This window comes from Mastacembelus armatus, chromosome 11 (assembly GCF_900324485.2).
Source record: "Mastacembelus armatus chromosome 11, fMasArm1.2, whole genome shotgun sequence".
NCBI lineage: Eukaryota > Metazoa > Chordata > Actinopteri > Synbranchiformes > Mastacembelidae > Mastacembelus > Mastacembelus armatus.
In genome coordinates, this window is record NC_046643.1 from 11,421,198 (window position 1) to 11,443,933 (window position 22,736).

The 22,736-nt window shown below is 43.0% G+C and overlaps 1 protein-coding gene across 11 annotated transcripts; it reads left to right on the forward strand.

Annotated features, from left to right (window-relative positions):
• The first annotated feature begins 142 nt into the window (after positions 1-142).
• nfyc (nuclear transcription factor Y, gamma) lies at positions 143-21,160 on the forward strand. Of its 11 annotated transcripts, none has more exons than XM_026299872.1 (11): positions 143-245; positions 11,068-11,177; positions 11,303-11,374; positions 12,666-12,779; positions 14,564-14,659; positions 15,824-16,000; positions 17,813-17,881; positions 18,400-18,558; positions 18,952-19,056; positions 19,163-19,222; positions 19,776-21,160. In XM_026299872.1, exons 2-11 carry the CDS (start codon positions 11,079-11,081, stop codon positions 19,893-19,895), a joined length of 1,071 nt encoding a protein of 356 aa, XP_026155657.1. In that variant the 5' UTR covers positions 143-245; positions 11,068-11,078; the 3' UTR covers positions 19,896-21,160. The 11 variants fall into 11 exon arrangements, with proteins under 11 accessions (XP_026155657.1, XP_026155664.1, XP_026155661.1 ...); XM_026299879.1 differs by having other exon boundaries at positions 19,779-21,160; XM_026299876.1 differs by having other exon boundaries at positions 11,306-11,374.
• The last annotated feature ends 1,576 nt before the right edge of the window (positions 21,161-22,736 follow it).

The following is a 22,736-nucleotide window of genomic DNA, read 5'->3' on the forward strand; positions in this document are numbered from 1 at the left end:
GGAGGAACTGTACATATGGACAATGGCAGCAGCTGTAGTTTTTGTCTCAATATTTAATAGTAAATACATCGATACACCAACAGTATGAGGTAGACGCCGTTGCTAAGAGAACGTAACTCTTACGTCATCGCGTTCGTGCGTTCAACTCTTTCCGGTTCGAATGGCAGCCATCTTGTTTCCCCTTGCTAGCTAAATAAAATAAATAATACGCTGAGCCGGACTTCACTTCGAACCCGTAAAAGAAAGTGAGTAAGAAATGAAAATTCATTTATGTGTTCAACGTGTACGAGAAAGGAACCCGTGTTGGGTTGGGGCATTGGTAATTATTTGGCTTCTTTTCATTTGCTGTTCTTGACCAATAGACGATTGTTTTGGAAGATAAACATAGGCGCCATTTCCCTCCCTGCTCTCTGAGCCGCTTATTGGTGGCCCGCTGAAGGGATCACGGGCGGTCAGGAAACTGGTGTTTTGTGTCCACCATGTTGGCTCTTGGCTAGGGGATTGTCAAACAGACTGGCCATTATCATTGGACCCCGAATGGCGTCGGTTGCAGAACGAAGTTAGCCCTAAAAACCTTGATTGGTGGAATCTAGTCCGAGGTTTGATTGGTCTGAAGGACAGATCCAAACGTTGTCTTTATTGGTTAGACTGCTTCTTCCTAGCTCTGCAAAGCTTCGCAAACTTTCATTTGATGGCAGGATTCGTTGTCCAGTGGTGATTAAAATTACACAAACTACGGATGGTCACCGGTGGTGCATAACAGTCACCAATGTGCATGTCCAGCAAGCTAACATTAACTTCAACTAACGTTAGCATGAAGTCCCGGTCAACGTTAGCTGCTAGCGCTAAATGTGTGTTTGCCACTGCTGTCAGTACAACACTGGTGTGTTATAGTTTAACCCTATAGTCCATTTTAATGTTGTCATAAAATACCGACTCAAAGTACCTGCTTTTGAGACCTAACGATAGTTGTGCGACATCGTATTCGAGGCTAACGTGTTATAGAGCAAAATTGTCCTATTCTTAATGTGAGTACATTGATATCTGCTGTATGTCCTTGATTTCATGCCCAAGCGAGTGTACTCCTGAAACTTGACGTGCATACCATATACGATTAAATAATGAAGTAACGTTAATGCGTGTATTTCCCCCTGAATATCAAAATAGAGCCAAGTCACACAACATGAAACTATTTGTGTCAGTTCAATTTATCCCGTGATCAGAAAATAAATGTGATTGCCCTATTTAAAACTTAACTTCTTTGATTTTCAAGATCTAAAGAAAACTATAACTATCAGCTTTAATTACCTCAGTGATGGAAGGTGGAGACAAAGATGGTGTACAGTTTACAGTCTTACAGCCTTTTTATACATCTTCATTTACTTTAGTACAGAAGAGGTGTATTCATGTTCTGTTCCTACTGTTACTGTGCTGTTAGATTATATTTAAATCTGAGTCTCTGTGCAGGCCAGTCAGCTCAGCATTTGTTTATGCAGGTGTGCATGTATTGTTCCATGTTCTTGGATGAATGCAGGGCTCGGCCCGACTACCCTGAGGCTGCTGTGTGTTTATGAAACCCATATTCTGACTGGTATATGTTTATCTCTAAACAGCATAATTGAGACCAAACATGTGTCTGCTATGGGCAGCACAGGTCACGGGAAGGTCTCATTTTTACAGTGACCTTGCCAGGTGTCATTACTGAGGCATTTTGGGTAGCCAGAATGCACCTACAGAGAGGACTGCACTGGTGTCGCAGCCATGCTAGAGAGATTAATCTTTGTGCAGCTCCACTCGAATCATTTGCTGGATGGCTGTAGTACCTGCTCTGGTCCCCATGCTCCTCACTAAAATAGAAAAGGGAACATTTAGCTTTTGTTTCTCTTCTGTCTCTATCTTGTTCTCTCACTCCACTTGTTCTACCCCTCCCATCCTTTAACACCTCTCCTCTCTGTCCTTCTCCATCCTTCCGGTTCCCCTCCCCCTCTAGGTTTTTCATTGATAGGCTTTCTTCCTCTGTCTTTTAAGCTTGTTGTGTTCCTTACCATAACCAGGATATGCAGAATAAAGATTCAGGTCACACCACCAATACACTTGCACAACACAAAACCTACTCTAGCCAAAATGTCATTACAATGACACTTGCAGTTTCTGTTGCCTCTCAACGTTTTAGCGCCTAAGCTTTAAGTGTCTTTATGGAAACATAGATGTAGTTGGTGGTTCATTAAACACCATGAAGGTTGCACACGAGCAGCTGTATCCTGCCTTGCTGTTTAAGGTAAAGGTTACTCTGCAGAAAGTATGCACGTTAAGCCAGTTGTGAGTTAACAAGAACGGCATTGTATGTCATTGCTGATGTGGTATTTGTTGACGTTTTTAGTTGAAGTTTGCTGTGAGCAAAGCTTTTGGGGGTCAAGACAACAGCGTCTTTGTTTCCAGACTTTCACTCATATCTCTTTAATCTTGTTTATCCACAAACAGGACGAGAATCAAATTAACTTTTTTTTTCTCCCCTCTACCATGGCTTCTCGTGAGTCAGCTGATCCTTCATTTTATGGAAAGGCTCTGCTATGATCTGTTTTGGTGATCCGTAATAATTTTTTGTGTAAAGTTGATTACCACCATAATTAAGGTTTCATAGGATTAATGTTATGGTTGCTGTAATTGCCACACCGACCATTAGTCTTCAACCAATTCATACTGTAAAAGAATAATGAGTGATGATGCATGTACATAGTTTTACTTTGTTGTCTCATTATAGTAATAATTAGGCTGGATAGAGGCTAGACGATTGCAGTGTGTGTACCTGTGACTCCAAGCAAGGATGAATGAGAAGGCAAGGACAAAAAGGGTATATGTGTGTGGATGTGCATGTATGCCTGTGCACACGTATGAGGCAGCGAGTCTGCCTAGTATGCTTTTGTACTTAAGATCATGTGGATGCAACATGCGGCATCCAATCTGGCACTTCTTTTAGCCAGTGAGGGCCACTGTGGCTGCTTGCATCACTGCTCTGTCAGCCTGTAGCGTCACAGAGGAGGCGGGGCAGAGAGAGACATTTAGTTTGACATTGTAAATAAGCAGAGAGCAGTTGTCAGAGAGCAGCCTGTGGAGCCTTTCTCATTCGTCCAGCAGCAGGAGAGGCAGAGACGGCTTGAGGACAAACAATGCCAAGGCAAGCCACCGCGAGGACACCCTCACACACTCCTTGTAGAGCTTTCCATAACTTTATTGGCTCTTTTTCACCTATTCTCTTCACTCTCTCTTCCTCTTTTCTTTTCCCTGACCCCTATCCTGCAGCTCAAGGTAACTTAGAGCAGGAAGTTGGCTGTCGGTAAAAGGGGGTTGGGTAGAAGAAAGGGGAGGGGCAGGGGATGTGTCTGAGCTGATTGGTGTGTGCAGTGTCCAATGGCATAGGAGGACCTTGTCATCTCATTGGCTGCAAGTGTCAGAGTGAGGTGGGAGCTGCGTGTAGGGCGGAGTTTGAGTATCATGTAGCATGCTAGATTGATTACTCTTGAATGTTAAAGGGGAAGGAGGCTAGAAATTTTTGTCTGTGTGAGTCGGGAGTGCCTGCTGTTGTGCTGTTGCCTGCTGCTGTTGTTGGCTTTCTGTTCCCTCTCACCCTCCTCTCTGCACCAGGCCAGGGGTCAGCTTTAAGACAAACGCATAGGGTCACTGGCTAGAGAGAGGCAGAGGGGTTAGAGCGTAAGGACAGAGAAAGAGAGAAGGTCAGCGGGTCGAGGGGACTTAGGTCAGAAGAGAAACAGAAGAGACGGGGCTGTGTGTTTAGGCAGGAGGTGGACGCTGGGGGGCTGCTGAAGAAGAGGGGACGATGTGTAAAGGGAGTTTGGAAGAGAGATGAGGGGGGAGGGGTAGAACGGGGGGGCTTGCTCAGTGTGTCCGGGCTAAGAGCCTTTTTAAAGCCATCCAGTGGAGCCAGAGTGCCTTTTGTCTGTTGATACGATCAGGGGACTGGAGGAAGTGAAGGAGCTTGAGAGAGTTTTTCTGTCAGCCTCTGTGCCGCTTCTTTCTGCTGCTGCCGCTGCTTTCAAGGAGACTAGAGCAGGGCTGCTTCCTTTTATTCTGCTATACTCCAACAGGGCAGATCGCTCACGATGAAGGGCACAGAGGTAAGTCTGATTGCCAAAGACACACAGAGAGTGAAGTCTTGTCAAGTTGCTTAGGCTTTGAGTTTCTGAATAAATGTTCACTTTGTGATGTATCTCTCTCGCTCTCTCTTCACCATTGCTCTGCAGTGATGAGACGGTCTGTCCTTTACAGCTGTCCTAAATCCCCCTTCCTTTTCTGTCCTGTTGTACTCTGCTTGAAATATTGAAGTTGTACATTTTGTGTGTCTTGCTCATCCATGTCCTACAGTTGTCACTTCAGTATAGCTTTGACATTTTTGCAGAATTGAAACTGATCATTCTACATGTTGTTTTGTATATTTTCACCTGCGAAATAACACTATAGATTGAACTATGTCTGTCTTTGTCTCTATCAGGCACAGTACATGCACACAAACACACTTAAACAATTACTCATTGCCTTGTTATTGGATGTGTGGAAGTATATAGCTTCCGAACACAGACTCTGTGCTCAGATGCACTTCAGTGTCTTGGTGGTGGAGATGTCCTAGAGGCCTGTGGCTGCAATATCCCAGGGTGCCAGTCCGGACCCAGCTTTCCCCTCAACGTCCTTGTTTACACGTTAGCGGCAGACAGTGACGCAGAGCAGCAAAGATGGCATCCATGTTGCAAGAAGATTTGTTGTATATTAAAAAGAGGAAATTTCTCAAGTGTTGTTCTCACTGTTGGTGTCATGGGTCCCCAGGGGTTGAGGTGCAGCTGGTTGCAGTGACCTCAGGACCTCCACATGCCCGCACCCTGACAGTGCCAGACACCCAGATGGGACTGACTCTCAGCCTGTCAGCTTCAGGGGCAGAGGAGGCTAATAGTTTGATCTGATCTCTTCTGATGGAATCTTTGGAGGGTGCTTCTTCTCTCACTTGCCTCTGACTCCCTTTCTGTCCTCTCCTTTGCTCCTTAATTGAAAGTTTCCATTGGTGCATTTGACAAAACAAAGTCCCGTTGGGGATAGATAGAGAGAGAGAGTCCAAGAGATTGAGAGTGGGTGACTAAAAATAACTTTTAAGTTGAAGCCCTTGCTGCCAAATCCCAGGGTTGGCTGCTCTCTGCATGAGATTTGAATATCATTTGTGCCCTGCGCTGTACCGCAGGCTCACCAGTGGAGGAAAAAGAAAGAGAATCACACAAACCACTTAGATGTAACTTGGCTTGTAATCTTATCACTAAGGTGACCACTACTGCTGTGCACTCACTCTTTTGCCCTTGTGTTTTTACATGTGTACATTGTGACTAGAGCTGTGTGTGGGCAGCCAGGGGGAGTCAGCTGTGTCCCAGTGTGTAATATGCAGGTAGCTTTAGCCCTGCCTACTTTGACGACAGAGACTGTGCCCAACACTGGATGAAGGTCACAGGAATGTGAGATTGGCTCCTGCAGTCTCTCCGTCAGCAATGAGAAGGAAGCATGTGGAGAGAGATGGAAGGACAGAGGAAGCGAAACTCAGAGGAGGATAGAGAACATAGCTGCTATGTACAGTATGTGTCTTTATTAAGCTTCACAGAAACTACATAACCCAAATCACTGGGGTCACTTAAGTGCTGCAGTGAAAGTTGAAAAACCTGTCCTTTTCTATCTTCTCCCGTCCCTCCCCTTCTCTCTTTCATCTCTGACTCCCTCCTCCCTCTCTGGTTTCTCTCTCCTCTGTTGAATGACCTTGGGAGATCAGTGACTAGCACTTCCTGGAGTTGGCTTGAAGCAGAAGCAAGGGCAAAGTTTGCACGGCTATTTGGTTGGCTGGTTCAGGGCAACCATGCCAAAGGGATGTTGCACTGCAGGTCATAGCGAGCACGTCCGTCATTATAACCCTGTCTGTTCTTTTTTTAATCTCAAAACGTTTGCATCAACATCTGTGAAAACGTTGAGCATGTCCCAGTGGTTAATCTGTAATTCCTGGCCTGGGAACTTCTTGTTTTTTTTGTTTTGACTGAGTAGATCATTTACCCTGCGCGCTGTAACCATGCCAGTCTGTGTGGTATTTGCAACAGGGTTCATCAAGGTGAACACTTTAATAGTTCAGGATTTGTAAATACACCCCCGTACAATTATGGCCGTCGCTTAAATGAATGTTTGTTAGTATGACATTTGTTACCTAAGCTACCTAGTTTATTCCATCTGTTTGGGTACAGTAAATCAGAATAAAACCGTCCTGTTAAACACTGAACGTTTATACAACCAGTGGTCCAATTACATATCCTGGTCTATGGCAATGTATGTTGTGTAAACAGAGTTGCATTAGTTTTTCTGCTTAGGAAGCCAGTTACCATCTAGCACACAACATCCTTTTGTGACCTTCCTGCAGAACTGCTCTTTCTGCATCATTGACAGATTCACACAGCAGCAAGTGGGAAAGTGACCTCTTACTAAAGACATGTCAATGTAACATTTCCCCTTCTTCCCCCCCATAGTTGGTACCATATAAATCAAGATCTCTCAGATCGGCTGATTTCATCATTCATAGTGGATCAATGGTTACCAGTTAATGTGGGTACATATTCACTCATTGTGCAGCCTGATGTTTTAACTCTCTAGGCATGAAGTATAACAGTGTCGAAGGTTAATTTAAGGTCATTGGTAGAGGGAAAGGAAATCTTCTTCTTTGCCTTTTATTCCTTCCTCTCTTTTGTGCCCCGCTTTATAATTTGTCAGCTCAGTTTATGTAGCCCTTATCCATGCATGTGAACATTCACGTAATATACAATAATTTACAGCTCAATACAAAAGTAGCTGCTAAGTAAACTAACTTAGCGCTTATGTTTTAATCGTTGAATGATTCACCAGATGATTGGAGCACCTTCACAGCTAATTCCACTCTTACATTTACACAGTAATGAAATCAACCAGATATATTAACCAGATGGCTACCCTGTGATTCAGGTTCAAAAATTTACATTTATTGCAAATGATGTTATTGGTCACATGTGAATATTAATTTAGTACAGTACATGCCTCTTTTCTGTCTAAGTCAGGTCCTCTTAGTGCACATCTGCTTCAATGTGAAGTGTCAGGCCTGCTTTAGGCAAAGATCCACAATGGGATGAATTCTTCTTCGGCACAGTGGTAATGTGATACTGGAACACCTCAAGGAAAAGTTCACTCTTATGCCTCAAATAGGCCTTCAGGTTGTCCCCAACTGCCTTGCCTCATTACCTATAAACTACACTCTGCAAAATTAAGCTGAATTTACACCAACTGTCAGGTCATTATGGAGGCAATTAACTGCAGAACATTTCACCTTAACTAAAGACCAATTAATTCATTTGATCAGCTGTACTTTGTTTTACAATAACGCCTTTGTGCCGGGTATTACTCCGAAAACCTGTTCTGCCTCTTTGTCCTTTCCTTATCTTAAAAAGCAGATGAATAGGCATGCAGCTAAGTGATACCATCTTGTTGTTTTTTCCGGTGTTCTACCTCGTTTCCCGCATTGATCCAAGGTCCTATCAGGTTTATTCGGACAGGAATTGAAGGCTCATGTAAAGTGGTGTGATGTCAGAGTGGGAGCGAGTTGCTGACGCTGTTCTGAGTGGCCGCTTGATGTGACGTGCCAAGCAAGTGGGAGGAGAAGGAGGGAGGGAAGGATGAGACAACGAGAGAGGAGAGGTGCAGGACTGGGATGGCAGAACGTTAGCGCTGATTCAGCTGCTGCAAGCGGAGCTTTCTCAGGGAAGTTGGAAGAGGAGGATCAGGTGAAAGTAAGTAAGACAGAGGAATTGAAACACACACCCACGAGTGACAGAGAAAGATGGGAAGTGGTGGAGAAGAGACAGGAAGAGGGATATAGAGCCGCTTGAAGGAGGAAGAGCAAGTTGCTGTGTTGGACAATGTGGACAAAGCACAGACAACACATTTGTTCTCAGAAACAACACCCACACAAAGCAGAGTTCATAGGAAACCCGACACCGGCATCTCTCTGTCTCAATGACCTGATGAAGGACAGCAGAACCTCAGGGGAGAGGAGAGATGCACCATGCAGAACAACACGGTGTACTCTGACATGGCATTCAAATGAGTTTGTCAGATGTATTGCATAAAACAAAAGAATAATGTATTGTATTACAACTCTACGTAGTAATGAGTGGACCATATTAGCAATTCTTCAGGAAACGATTACTTAAAAAAATACTTCAAAGCTTATTATAGATTCAGGTCCTGAAATACAGAAGAAAATAGTACTTATCACTGCAGATAAAATGATGCTTAGTCTAGTTATCTACATCAACCTCCATACCTTTTGGTAACGTTTATAATGTTGACATTTATTAGCTTTCAGGGAGTTTCTAAATTGATTTTCTTTGTGCAGAGAACAGCCCCAGTGGTTGTTTGACAAGACTAGGCCCAGACTGTGGAAGGTGTTGCTCAAAGTCAGCAGAAGACACTGTGTTCTGCACTCGTGGGTCAATCATGAGCGTTCTCCCACGCAAACTTTCCGTGATGCAAAGCCTTGGGAAATATGTTAATATTGGTGTACTGTAGGTAGAACACACTAGCTAGCTCAGGGAACAGTGCTCAAGGGCATGTTGGTACTTAGCCCTTTTTGATCACAGATGTTGTTCTCTTTGTTTTTGTCCTCTCTCACACCTCAGCCTGCCTCTCATCACATTTCTTCTCGCGTATTGACTACCTCTCTGCCGCCCTCTCCCTCTGCTGTTGTGTTTAGCGCATGGCTGTGTATTTAGATTGAAGGTCATCGGGTCATAGAGAAGGGGTTGGGGTGTACGTGTAATTTAATAACAGCTCTCCTTCGCTCTGAATGTTTTGAAAGAAAAGACAGGAGGTTAATAGAAGTGAGGTATGAGTAAGGGAGCAGAAAAGGGGCCTGGGTGGCTTGAATGTTTTTACTTGTCTTTTTATCAATTGAATCATTTGCTGTTTTAACTCCTTTACCCTCCTCCATTTCCTCTGGGCCACAACGTTGTTACCATGGTTATTAGCCTCATGGTTGTCTGTATTGCTGTTAAATGAATTGCCTAATTATTGTTTCTTATCAGGCTGCCAGTTGGAGAGAGCCACACACGCTGGCTGACAGTAGACACACAGATACACGAGGTAGTCAAAATTATCACAAGATCAAGTGCTGATACAGGTGCTAAAATGCCATTTAGCCGGCGCTCATCTGTCTTATTTTGTTCAGCCTATTTGCATTGTCACGGTGCTGCAATGTACACAGATGCTGCCAGAGCTGGCAGAGGTCAGTTCATCCATTGGGCAGAGGAGCAAAAACTACAATTCCCGCCAGTCATTTTTGCCCCGTGGAATGCTGGGATTGTTCTAGTGACTGCAGGATTTCAATCAACCTTGAAATGCAACTGGACACTGGAGCATCAGACAGGGAAGGGGAGACATTGTCAAGGTCAATCAGTACCCTGCCATGCAATAGCTACAAGCGGCCTGATTGATTTATATAAAGCCAACCCCCCCTGCCCCCCTCACCATTCTGTCTCATTGATTTATGCTACTCTGTCGAAAACTGAATGGAAGAACAGGATGTAGTAATGCTGCTTCTGTATTATTCAGGAACTTGCAGAGCTGCTAGAGAAGCAATCTTTTATGTCCAACATCAAGAAAACGGTCTGCTTCTGAATAAGTGAATTATCATTGTAAAATATTATAATCTGCCCTTAACAAGTATGATTAAAGTAGCTGACATGGACCCAAAGTCAAAACAAACCCTTGCAACACCAATATAGCAGAACCTAGAGGGGGGAGACGTGGTTGAAACGGCTGCCTTTTGTATTGTACTGGTCTGTCAGCTGGACCAGAGCTGCAGCCATTCATGCTTGTTGGCCCAGAGTGAGAAAAGAAGGAGAAGATAAAGAAGAGACACCCCCCTTTCTCCTAACACTCTTTTTCTTTGTATAGTCATGTCTCTCTCTTTCTCGGTCTCCCTCTTTCTGCCTTGTTTGACCCACATAAGCAGTTTGCACAGCAGCCTGACTGCGGCCCTGTCTGTCTCTTACCTCCCCCTGTTAAAGCCTTTGGCACTTTGTCTTAGTGCTGGATTAATACTGAACTGGACAAGGCACTACCCTTCCCCCCCCCCCCCCCTCGGCAACACACACAAACACCCCCCCCCATCTCTCTTGAGTAGCTCCACGCACACTCATCTCTTGTTCCTTTCCCCCAAATGTTTCTTTTTCTTTTCCCTCCTGCTGAATCCTTTCTCTAAGGTAGGGATAAAAGAGAGCGGGTGAAAGAGTGCAATCCAGACACTCCAAGCTCTGCATGTTCAGACAGGCAGGCCAATATTTCCCCCAGCAGATTCCTGGCATGCCATAGTAACCTGCTGGATCCTCTTTCAAACAGTCAGACCCCTTGCTGAAGCGCTGGCTTTAATGTCTTTGTGTATGCATGTGTAGCAGTTGGTTTATTTTACTTTACAAATTTGGTTATGTGACTGTGTGTCTGTGTTCAGTCTTCATACGTCAAAAATCTTCAGTGCAGTTTTTGTCAGGAGACTGGTTCTCAGTGACACAGACACGCAAGCGTCCTTAGCGCATGGAGTCAACTGACAGCAACTGACTCTCGCATGACATGTTTGTGTTTTCAGAGGAGGTGCCGCTTTGTGGTAAAGGTGGTGGTGCCATTCATAATCAGGGAGGGGGCAGCCTGTGGGATGGTGGGCTCTCAGACATGTCAACATCCTACAAGGACAAGAATAGAAGTCTGCTGGGGCTCTATTTTAGATTTCACTGTATTATAATTATAGGCTGTGATAGGATATGTGGTTCTGACACACAGGAAGAGCTCTGGGTAGCCCAGGCCTGGCTTGCACTGATACTGTGCTCTGTCCTAATGTCCTTTGTTCTTACTGAATGACCTGTACTCGGTGTCTCTGAATCTTCATATCGTATGGCTTTGTTTTTTGTTTTCTAATAATTAACCTTTTACTTCCCCAACTCTCCTCCCCTCTCAACCCAGGAAAGTAGAGGATGTCTGCAGATGCGTTTGGAGCTGGTGGGAGCGATGCCCAGCAAACCCTGCAGTCCTTCTGGCCTCGTGTCATGGAGGAGATCAGGAACCTGACTGTGGTATGTTGCACCCATTGAACCGGACAAGACAAGTCTCCAGATATTCAAAGCATATGAAAACACGAAAGTGCACCTTTTGTGCTGTGTTCTGTTTCAGTAACTGAACACCGTCCTATTCTTTTCAGAAGGATTTCCGTGTGCAGGAGCTGCCTCTGGCTCGAATCAAGAAAATCATGAAGCTGGATGAGGACGTTAAAGTAAGAGGAGATCCCAAATAACTGAAAAACATTTATTTTTAGAGGTAGTTGTAGAAACTACACTGCCACACAACTCCCTTAATGAGTGACTGTTTAGTCAAAGTTAAAAATCCACTATAAATATGACCAAAAACACATAATCTACTCTTAGGTTTGCTTACTAAAGTGCAACTGGGGGGAAGAATGTAATAAAAGTATGCACCTGATTTTGCTTACATTTCTCTTTTCTTCTTGTCTGCTTTCTTCTTCCTTTGTTCAGTCCTCCTAGTGCCCACGAATAGCCTGTTTTACTCAACAGCAAATATTATTTCCTAATGGAAACATATTAACTGTTGCTCATTCAGCAGGATCTGTTGATAAGAAGTCCCTTACTTATATCAAATGGGTTTTCATGAAAACATATTAGCAGCGTGCATACAGGAATGACTGAGCATAATTAAGTGAGATTGCAAAGGTGGTTGTGTAGCAAGTAGCTGTTAATATCACTTTTGTGAAAACTTAACATTGCAGTCATTCCACATGACTTTAGATATGCACCACTTTTTCTTAAAAAAAAAAAAAAAAAAGTTCCAATCTGGGATTTTCTGTCAGAGAGCTATTCTTAAACTAAGCTACCAATATGAATTTTACTGTGCTTATTCTTAGGCAGAATTAGTACTTCTGTATTTTAGGTCTGCTTGGGTTATCATTGTTTTTTTTTGGGGGGGGGGGTCTATAAGCTTTATGCACTGGAACCCACACATCTCTTAAAATTAGTCAGTTTCATTCATTTAGGCAGTTATGGCACACAGAGGAGTGATTATCCCCCCCCTCCCATTACACCACATCAAAAGAAAACCTTGAAACACATGTGTGGCTTGAATGTGTCATCTCAGGAGCCCTGGCTGCTAGTTAAGCAGCAGCTTGAAGTGGTAAAGCACGAACATATCTGAAGTCTCTTCTGTTAGCCCTCACAGGGCAGCTTTCACTACAGCTGTGCATGTACATGTGAAGTGCTGTATTGTTGCATTGTCGTGTAACTGAGAGTTGCTGATGCTGCTTAGTATGAAGAGGAGGAGTATGAAGCAATTTGGCGCTAGGAGCCTGCAGACCAGTGATTCTATAATTATTATGGGATTTTTTTTGTGGTCTTTTAAACAAGCGAATGCATTTATTGCTTATTCTGCTACACCCATGCATGCAGCCCCTTATTAGTCAGGTCGTGAGTGATTCATGTTATATCTGATTTATGATTAATGTGTACAGTCTGTGGGCGTATTTCACCAGGTGTATCTCCATCTCCTCCGTACAGATGATCAGTGCAGAGGCTCCAGTCCTGTTTGCCAAAGCAGCTCAGATCTTCATCACAGAGCTCACCCTCAGAGCGTGGATCCACACTGAGGACAACAAGAGACGCACACTACAGGTCAGACACACGTTTGACCCGTGTAAACTCATCCTCCTTTTTTTTTAAATTGTACTGTATGACACGTGTTTTACTTTTCATTAGATCACATTTCACTTGTTTTTGACCTTCCCTCACCACTCAGCACTTGTTTTTGTTAGCTATGGCTGTCACATGGTTGTCACATCCATCTGTTGTACTTCTCTCCTCGTCTGCATTTCTGCAACTTTTTTCCAGTTTAACTTTTCTACCACATTCTTGTATCATGTGACTATCTTTTGATTTCTTGCACTCTAGACAGTAAGTGTTTGTGTGTGTGTATAAGCAGAGGTTCCATACCAGCATCCCCTTGAGGACTATCCCTCTGTTTAGTTCTTTCTCCCTCCATTGACTTTGAAAGCAAAGCCAGGCTGGCGCCTGTGACCCACTTTTCCCTCCAGTGCCATTTTGCCTGCTCTGCTGTCCCACAACTGAATAAGATGGACTCTGGAATGATGCAAAGTAAAAAGGAAGAAGGGAATTTGAGAGCACTGATGGGAACAGTTAGGAAAATCAGACTTGAGCTCATCTCACCTGGATGCCGAGAGGGGTAGACTGTGGAGCAGAACATGAAAGCCTTTAAGTCCACCTTATCCATTCACATACCACTGAGAGATTAACAGCCTGTGGTTATGTGTGTGTGTGTGTGTGTGTGTGTGTGTGTGTGTGTGTGTGTGTGTGTGTGTGTGTGTGTGTGTGTGTGTGTGTGTGTAAGCACACAGTAGAAAAAAAGACAATGTAATCACTCCCATTGTAGTTAGTTTTGCAGGAGTCACAAGTTAATGACCTAAGTTGGAAGTGTGTTCACATGTCTTGGCTTACCTTTGCCGCATAGTCCTTGTTTTCAGCATGATACCTTCCAGTGTTTGAACATACTGCACTTACTTAATCTGAAGGTTTACTACATTATTATGTGATTTGTGTGTGTGTGTGTGTCAGATGGAAAACAGCGCCCTCCATTTCTGTGTAATCACATACACATTGTTGTGAAGGGGCCATGCCAGTTGGGGTCACCATAGCAACGCTCATCAATAGAACAAGTGTAGATGTGACTTGGTGCTATCAGATATTAATCAAGCTACTATAAATACCCTGTAATACAGGGATGGCGACAACAGGGGGGTCCTGACAACTCATATCCTTTGGAAAATTCCACAGAGGCGGTACACTGCTGTGGACAGAGGAAGCTGTTTATCAGCAGACTGTGTGGTCATAAGGACAGGAAAAACTTAATTACTGCACATCTTACATCTACACATTACCCATCTCACGTTTATGATGCACTGTTTCATTATCTAATCTAACAAAAACTTTCTCATTGAATCAGTTAGTGTGACGGTTTTGTCTATAAATTTTCAGAAATACCTATTAAGGTTTCTCAGAGGTTTCCCTTTTTCTGACCAACCAACTCCAAGGATATTCAATTCACTATCTTAGAGGACAAATAAACCATTTAATCCTCAAACTCTAAAACTGAGAACAAGCCAATGTTTGACATTTTTGCTTGAGAAGTGACTCAGTCTCTTATCGAAACAGTTACATATAAGTTAATTGTTGACTATATGTTTAAACTCTAAGCCTATACTCTCTTGCTTTGACCAGCAAAAAACTGTGATACTGGAAACTGTAGCCTCTGGTGTGTCTATTTTAAGAAGATTGACCTTAGGCCTTGAGGCATGTGTACATATAGGCTGCTGCATCTATTCATGTAGTATAATTACACTCTGGCCTCATCTCTTGACCTTCTGTGTCTGTTCTGTTTACAGAGGAATGACATCGCCATGGCAATAACAAAGTTTGACCAGTTTGACTTCCTGATCGACATTGTGCCCAGAGACGACCTGAAGCCACCTAAACGACAGGTAGGAAAGAAGACGCTTCGGCGATAGTCTTCCTACATGCTCATTGGTGGGCAAACAGCTGGTGGATCCAGGGATTTGAGAGATTTTTTTTTTTTTTTTTTTTTTTTGGGAGAATAACTTGCTTTCACATTCAGGTTTGTTCAGGCTGCAGGGCTAGTCGTTTAGTTTTTATTCTCAGGTGCTGTTCCATTGTTGGCAACCTGGAGGGGCTGTAAACATCCTTGACTGGAAGCTGGAATTTGGACAGTGAGGGCTTTCAGTCGGATGTTTGCAGCATCTTATTGCCTGTGACGGCCAGCAGTAACCTAGATGATCCCAGTTTGTGTCAGTTAGTAATCTGTTATTGACTTATAAATAGTATCATGTGTTTAAACTTGTCAGGAACAAATTAAAAAAAAAAAGGGCACTGCATATTACATTCATGTTTTGGTCAAGTAGGAGGTTCATGTACTGTATAAAAGAAATTCTATACCAGATGGAGGAGTGAGATATTTAAATTTGTTGACAAGTAGACTGTCTCCAGGCATGTAAACATCCTACACTCTCAGCTGTGTTGTCATGGAGCTGGGAGAGGGGTGTTTACACTTCTGGTGATGGAGAAACCTCACCAAGATGAAGCTCTGCTCATTAGTCAGTTATGAAGCAAAATGACACAGGTCATTGTTTACTAATAATGAAAAATGTGAGAATAATAAGATTTGGGTTTAAGCCGTCATGCAACATTATGTAAATTGTCCTGAGTACACTGAACTACAATGAACTCCGACACCGCATGAGGATGGACAGGGAGGGAACATTGCCATGCATAAATCAACTACTGTCATAGTGTTACATTTAGTATAACTGTAATGCATTGGAGTCACAAATATAAGACATTGTTTTGTGTGAATTGATTTTGACTGATCACCATGTTCATGCCTCCAGGCCTGCAGTGTATGCTTTTCAGTATGATTGTAATGGATCTTAGATCCAGATTGCATTACTCTTCCCCAGCCACATCCCATCAGTTATTTATCAGACCTGCTCTCCTCTACCGTTACACCTGCTAAAATAATTTATGGAGATGTAATGGACTGATAAGCCTCCTTCGATGTGTGTGTGTGTGTGTGTGTGTGTGTATGTGTGTGTGTGTTGTTTGCATTTGTGTGCGTGTCTCACCTTCAGGAGGAGATGCGTCAGTCAGTAGCCCCAGCGGAGCCGGTGCAGTACTACTTTACCTTGGCCCAGCAGCCCGGAGCTGTGCAAGTGCAGGGGACACAGCAGGGCCAGCAGACCGGCGCACAAACAGCCGCAACCATCCAGCCTGGACAGATCATCATCGCACAGCCACAGCAAGGACAGGTACCATTAACAACTTGTTTGTAACAGGGTTTGTCACAACACACTTCAGAGTACAAAACACACACACTAAGATTTAAAAAAAAAGCAACAACAAAATGAAACCATTACTGAAGTGATGAGAATTTCAGGCAATATTATGGCACTGAGGAGAAGTGAATTACAGACTGCAGATGAGTGGCTGAACTGAACATATTGTGTTTTTGTGTGTGTGATGTTTAAAGGATTATCCCTCCCCAGTAGTGTTAAGTAGCACATTCTAAACTCCACCTAGTCGTGGGAATCCTGCTGCAAATGGCTTGTAGCTCTGGTTATTACACCTGGCTTTATTGATATTAGTCTTAGCTCACATTTAGGAGCCGACCACTCTCCCACCAGCAGGAATAACCGAACCTCAGAACTCACGCGGCCCACATATCTGCATACACTCACCTGTGAAGCCCTGCAGAGGAAACATCTGAATTAAGTTGCTATCCAGCATCTTTTATTTATTATTTATTATATGTATTATGTTAGACAAAAACATAATTCTTGCCATCTGTCCTGTATCACAACCACTGTACCTTATGAAATCATATATTAAGCATTGTGTGTTGGCTTTTAAGTAAAGTTTTAGGACTGAACTTTTGTGTCTTCTTTAATGTTTGTCATCCCGCACTAATACAGTGTATTTGTGCTACAACAAAAGGAGCTGAAAGAAACAAAAACTGAAAATCAATACTTGTTTCTTAATGGAATCAAGTCCCCTAGCACGCACTTCAACACACTCGCACAGGATCAGGGAGAGTTCACACCCCCTCTGATCCCGGTGTTTTCACCACCCAGTAACATACCCATGTAGGGACACCGTTCAATTGTCTCTCTTTCTAATTACCTCATTCTTACTACTTTTGCTGCTAAGCATGCTCTCTCCCCAGCTTGGCCTCAACACGTCATGTAGCTGTGCTGCTGTAGTGCTTCATGCTGCTTCAGCAGACTGCCTTTAGCTGAGCTGTCAGACTCATTTAGACCCGGCCTGATTCACTAGCGCTGCTATTGCTGCAGTCCCTGCTGAGAGCAAAGAGGTCACACTATGACACTCACGTAATATAGACCCCTTGGTGGACTATTTACAAGGTAATACTTTAAGAGGCAGGCATCGAGGTAGTAACTGAATGGTTTATATTTCACCCCGAAGAAAGGGGTTTGCTGAAATAATTTGGGGATGAATGTTTGCACTCCTGTTGTCTCTCTCCTCTGTACTCAATAAGCACTTAACTGTTCCCTCATATAAAAAGGCCTCTGGACCCTGCCCTTTCCATCAGTCATGTTTGGTACACCAGATTTGTGAAGTGAGGTGTTAGTAGTAGGAATGAAGAAGGTAAAGAGGGTGAATAAAGAGAGTGATAAAAGGTGATGGGCATTTCAGGTCCTTTGTGTGCAACACTGTGCTGTCAGTGTCATCAGTATTCGCTGTTGTCTGTCCTGTATTTTCTCTCAGGTCACCTCTCAGAAGTACTTATGACATCTCAATTTTACATTACCTAAGTTGCTTTATGTGCATGTTTAAAACCTATTCACGGTGCTCGGGATTTTTTTGTTTGATTTTTACCTTTTTTGTCATTTCACCTCAGCTTCCTAATCATTTCTCCTGTCTTATTTGTGATTTATTTCCTGTCTTTTAAATGTCTGCTGCTTATGTTGTTTGCATTAACATGTAAGCTTTGTATGCATACGTGTCACACATGCTTACATTCACGTGGTAAGGTGTTGCAATCGCTGCTTTCTCACTGTGTGTCTTTTCTCATTTTCTCATTCTGTCCTGTCGGCCATCAGATGCTGCAAGGTGCCACCATGCAGCAGTTACAGCAAGTGCAGGTGCAATCACAGGGCACACCCATCACGGTAAACACACATGCACACGATCGTTTATATGTCCAGTCCACACACACGCGTGCACACACACACACACACACACACACACACACACACACACACACACACACACACACACACACACAGGCCAACACGTGTAGCCTCAACCCTGTAGGCGACTCCTTCCCACAAGCTTTGTCCTGCTCATGTGACTGAGGTCTATAGGGGTGACTGCAGCTTGAGATTAGGTGGCCTTTCCTGGGTGCTGTTACAGACTGAGGAGAAAGAGAGGTCTTGAAACCTGTCTTGTCACATTATGTTCCCATGTCTTCTGTGCCTGCCTGATAAGCTTTTAACAGACTTTTAAAATGTAAGGATACATGAGTTTCATTCTGCTAGTTAGAGTGTAATTCCTGGGAGGTTAGTGATCTCCTTGTTTTTGATTTATGTAGGTTATAAACTCCCGGCCTGCACCACTAATGTGTTACTTCTGTCTCTGTCTCCTTTTGTCTCTCGGTCTGCTTTTTTGCTTTTTTCTTTTCTGTCAGAGTGCTCCAGTGGCCATGCAGGTGGGTGAGGGACAACAGGTACAGATTGTCCAGGCTGCCGCAGCCCAGGGTCAGGCTCAGACAGGCCAAACCCAAGGCCAGACCATGCAGGTCATGCAGCAGATCATCACCAACACCGGAGAGATCCAGCAAATCCCGGTAAGAAATTGCATCAAGCTGGAATGGAAAAGGGATATGAGTTAGGCGAGAGATTGATGATGGAGCAAAGACACTCAAGTGCTGAATCAAAAAGGTCAGGGAATTGAATTAGGTTCATAACTCAAGAGACAAAATGGCTAAAGTAGTCTGTGTTTGCTGTCCTGCTTGTACTTACAGATGTGGGACTGTACAAACATGGTGCTTTCAGTGAATTGTTCGCCCTACAGTGTTTGATAGAATCCGACAAGCAAAACAATTATTTAACAATTAACAACGTGTCCTCAGAAAGTGAATGGTTCTCAGTGCTGTCCTCAAAATGGCTGTGACCTCTGCATTCAAATGACCTCTTCTCTAAACCAAACTTTGTCCCCCTCTTGTGTTGATTACTTGTAGGTGCAACTAAACACGGGCCAGCTACAGTACATCCGTCTAGCCCAGCCTGTCTCTGGAGCGCAAGTGGTCCAAGGACAGATTCAGACTCTCGCCAACACCCAGCAGGTAACGTGATAGGAATTAAAAAATAACATTCATGAATGAATCTGTCTGATAGCCAGTCATTGATGTCGTTCTATTGATTATTTTATGTGATGTGTTCTGTTTTCAGATCACACAGACAGAGGTGCAGCAAGGACAGCAACAATTCAACCAGTTTACTGATGGACAGGTAACAAATAAATCTGTCTACTGTGTCAAAGCTGTAGCAGTGACCGTGATATTTTAATATTAGATTTTTGTGTATTTCATTTGTTCCCAGATGCACATTGACTCACTGCCCTCATTTGTTACTTGTAATCATAGTTAGCATTTCTCATTTTAGCTAGTGCACACAGCTGGAGTTTAACCAGCTGACATGTGCTGCCTGAAGGTAAATTAATTTAATTCCACCTTTACTTACCAGGAGAGTCTCACTGATATTAAAAATCTATCCTGGCCAGAATATGAGGCAATAAAACTGCATGTGTTTCAATAATAGTGTATTATAGGGGAGTAGCATCACAAAATATACCACAAGTCAATTTAAGACATATATGATATGGTCATGAATATTATATCCAGTATAGTCAGATAAGAGGATTTATCCTACAGATAACTTTAATAGCACCCTATCTGTCTGTCTATTATCCATCCATCCATCCATCCATCCATCCATCCATCCCACTGCTGTTGTTCAGCTATAATCCAGATTGACCGTGAGCCTCTGTCTTTGTGTTCCTCAGCAGCTGTATCAAATTCAGCAGGTGACGATGCCAGCAGGACAGGAGCTGGCCCAACCAATGTTCATTCAGTCCACCAACCAGACAGCTGACACACAGGTCACACAGGTCAGCACTGACTGAGCCCAACCAGGAACCTTGGCACCACACACACACGCACGCACGCACACACATACACGCACGCACACACACGAACACACACGCGCAACATCCATACCAGCCCACGTGATGCCAACAGATGCCACCAACTTCGACAAAGGACACTCGATAAGATTGTTTTTAAATAGTGCTCCGTTTAGATATGGGCCCTGAAGTCTTGTACTTTTTTTTTTTTTTTTTTTAGAAATAAATTTAGTACATTTGATCAAAACCAAAGGGACACTAATTGACTCTTTTACAATCATGTTAAGTCGCATCCATGGTTAGATACCATTTTTTGTTTTTGTATTTCTGTCACTCACATGCATCCACTGCCACATGAACAGTCTCTCTGCTGGCCAACTCTGTTCTTTTTCTCTTCTTTATTAAAAAAAAGATATTTAAAATGTAAAAATGTATGTGCTCTATTCCTGGCACAACCCTGTATGCTCTCCAATTGGAAATGATCTGGGAAAGTGCCCTTCTAATCCACATAACCTGCTCTGGGCACATCTGTAGTTGGAGGACACCGTGGATTTCTTAACCTCCTGCTTTCCGTCTGTTGACAAGGTGAATCAGAGCCTGTTCATTGTTTTCCATGTCATTGATGGTTGAAATGAAGCCATATAACTCTGACATCACTTTTCACAGCAACTTAATCTAAGAGAAAGTATAAGGTTCAGTGGTAGTTTCATTTCGTTTCTCTGTTGTGTTTTTCCACTTAGATAATGAAGCATGGCTTTATGTTCTAAGGGCTTCAAACTGTACAAGTTAAATGTGTGTGTGCAAGTGTTTCAAGCACCCGTACCACGGTCATCTTTACTCTTACACTTTGTTTCTTTCAATCACTTTCTTTCTTCGCCCCTTTGTCTTCAGAAAGGGCAAGCTCTTCTCTGCCTCTATGCAGTTTCACATAACCCTCTCAGTCGGGTGATTTTGGAGTCTTGTGCCCTGGTTTAAGTCTCATGTACAAACACATGACTCCATGTGGAGGAAAAAAAAGAACACCCTTTTTATAGAACTCTTTTTTCATTACAAGCATTTTTTTTTTCTTGTTTTAAACTCATGTTTGGCCTCGTGTTTTCCCATCAGTTTTTGTACAGTAATATTATCAATGTTATTATTATTGTTTTTTGCATGTAGTTCAAACTGCCAGCATGACATGCGATGGATAGGTACAATTTTATTTTTGATGTTCCTTTTTGTAAACAAACTGTTTGTGAGAAAAAAATTAAAAAAAACATATGAGAGTCCTGTTTTGATAGTATTTTTCTGAGTTTGTTTGGACTGTTGAATTAAGCAGTGTGTTGCTAGGGTACGGACAGTAGACAGACATGAGACAAGTGCCACAGCACATCAAGAACCAGCCCAGTCACCCTTCATGTTGTAATTCCAGGTACATCCATCTCATCACCAGAATTCAAACGTTCAGTGCTCTTCTTGCATTTATATAAACTTTTGTGAAATAGGTATGATGCAGAAGACACAATGTATCTGAAATGTTCAGGAAATACGTATTTGAATTATGGACACATGAAAATATTGGTTGTGGTCACTGTAGCAGTGAGTGTCTTGTATTGACTTTCTAAATACCCATAAGAGGGCAGCACTGATCTAGCAAATTGTGACTGTCACTGACAGACTGTAGTAGGTCATATGATTTATCGCCGAACAGGTGTTCACTTTTTCACAAGGGGTGTTGTTTAGGGAGCACAGACATATCAAATGTGCTCACAATCGCAAATGTATGGCAAAAATGTGCGGTCAATTCCTACTCATGTTACACCCAAACCGGACTACAAAAATGCCACTAATCTTATTTTTCCTGCTCTCTTCAAGCGGTTAACAGTAGAGTCACGGGTTATTTGCCTGGGGACGAGATCAGATTGCGTTTTTTTTTTTTTTTAATCCGGCCTAAATCTTAAAAAGTGAAGGAGTTCCGGTGAATTTAGCAAGACGAAGAGCTGCACAACGCTCGTAAGAGTCTTAGGTAAAAGATCATTTTCAACATGGTGCCAGTGTTAGGAATCAAAGGTCAAAAGTTGCTTTCCCCATCTCTGTGGAAAGAAATTCCCCACACATGCACCCACAGTGACCGGTCGCTACACAAAGTTCTGGTTAAGCCACGGTAGTCGGAGCCACAAGTAAACATTACTCAAACCGGAGGGCCCCTTAATCGACTTAATCACCGAACAATAACAGCATTAATATGTGCAGACTCATGCTCGGCTCTTTCTAATAAGAGGAAAGAGGATTGTGAGAACGTTTGAGCTTAAGTCAAGCATGAAAAGGATTGTCTGGTGGTATTTTTCTTGGCCGGCTCATCTGGTCAGATCAAGGCAACCGTGGCTGGAAGAATTGGGTCTGACTGGCTTGGCCATGGTCTGGACCTTGTGATTGGGTCACAACACCAGTTGGTCTCGTCAAGTTAGCAACAAAACCATAGCAGGAGATTGGAGTTTGTGTTTGATCCTCTTCTGAGGTGTCGGGAGAGTTTCTTTTAATCACCATCAAACAATAATGTAAGCTTTTCCCAGGTCCTGCCATGTTGTGCAAGAATAATGTGACAGTTCAATGATGCAGTGAAATTCTCTTATGCTTATCTTAGTTTTTTTTTTTTTTTTTACATCTTTGTTTTTTGAAAATTTAATAAAAATTCATTTTTAAAGGTACTGACCTTTCTGGAGTTGTACTCTAACTGTGGTCGGGCGCATCCTGTTTGTTATTATTACTCGTTTATTATATGTTTCACACTTTATTGGAATCCACATGTGACAAATGAAATTGAATGGATATAGAAAGACACAAACCTGTGGAAATAAGAGC

Bases quoted from the DNA above. Each gene is read 5' to 3' on its own strand.
- nfyc (XM_026299872.1), top strand. From the start codon at position 11,079: ATGTCTGCAGATGCGTTTGGAGCTGGTGGGAGCGATGCCCAGCAAACC. The intron at 11,375-12,665 runs GTAAGAGGAGAT...TCCTCCGTACAG, and splicing joins AGCTGGATGAGGACGTTAAA to ATGATCAGTGCAGAGGCTCC. The intron at 19,223-19,775 runs GTAACAAATAAA...TGTGTTCCTCAG, and splicing joins ACCAGTTTACTGATGGACAG to CAGCTGTATCAAATTCAGCA.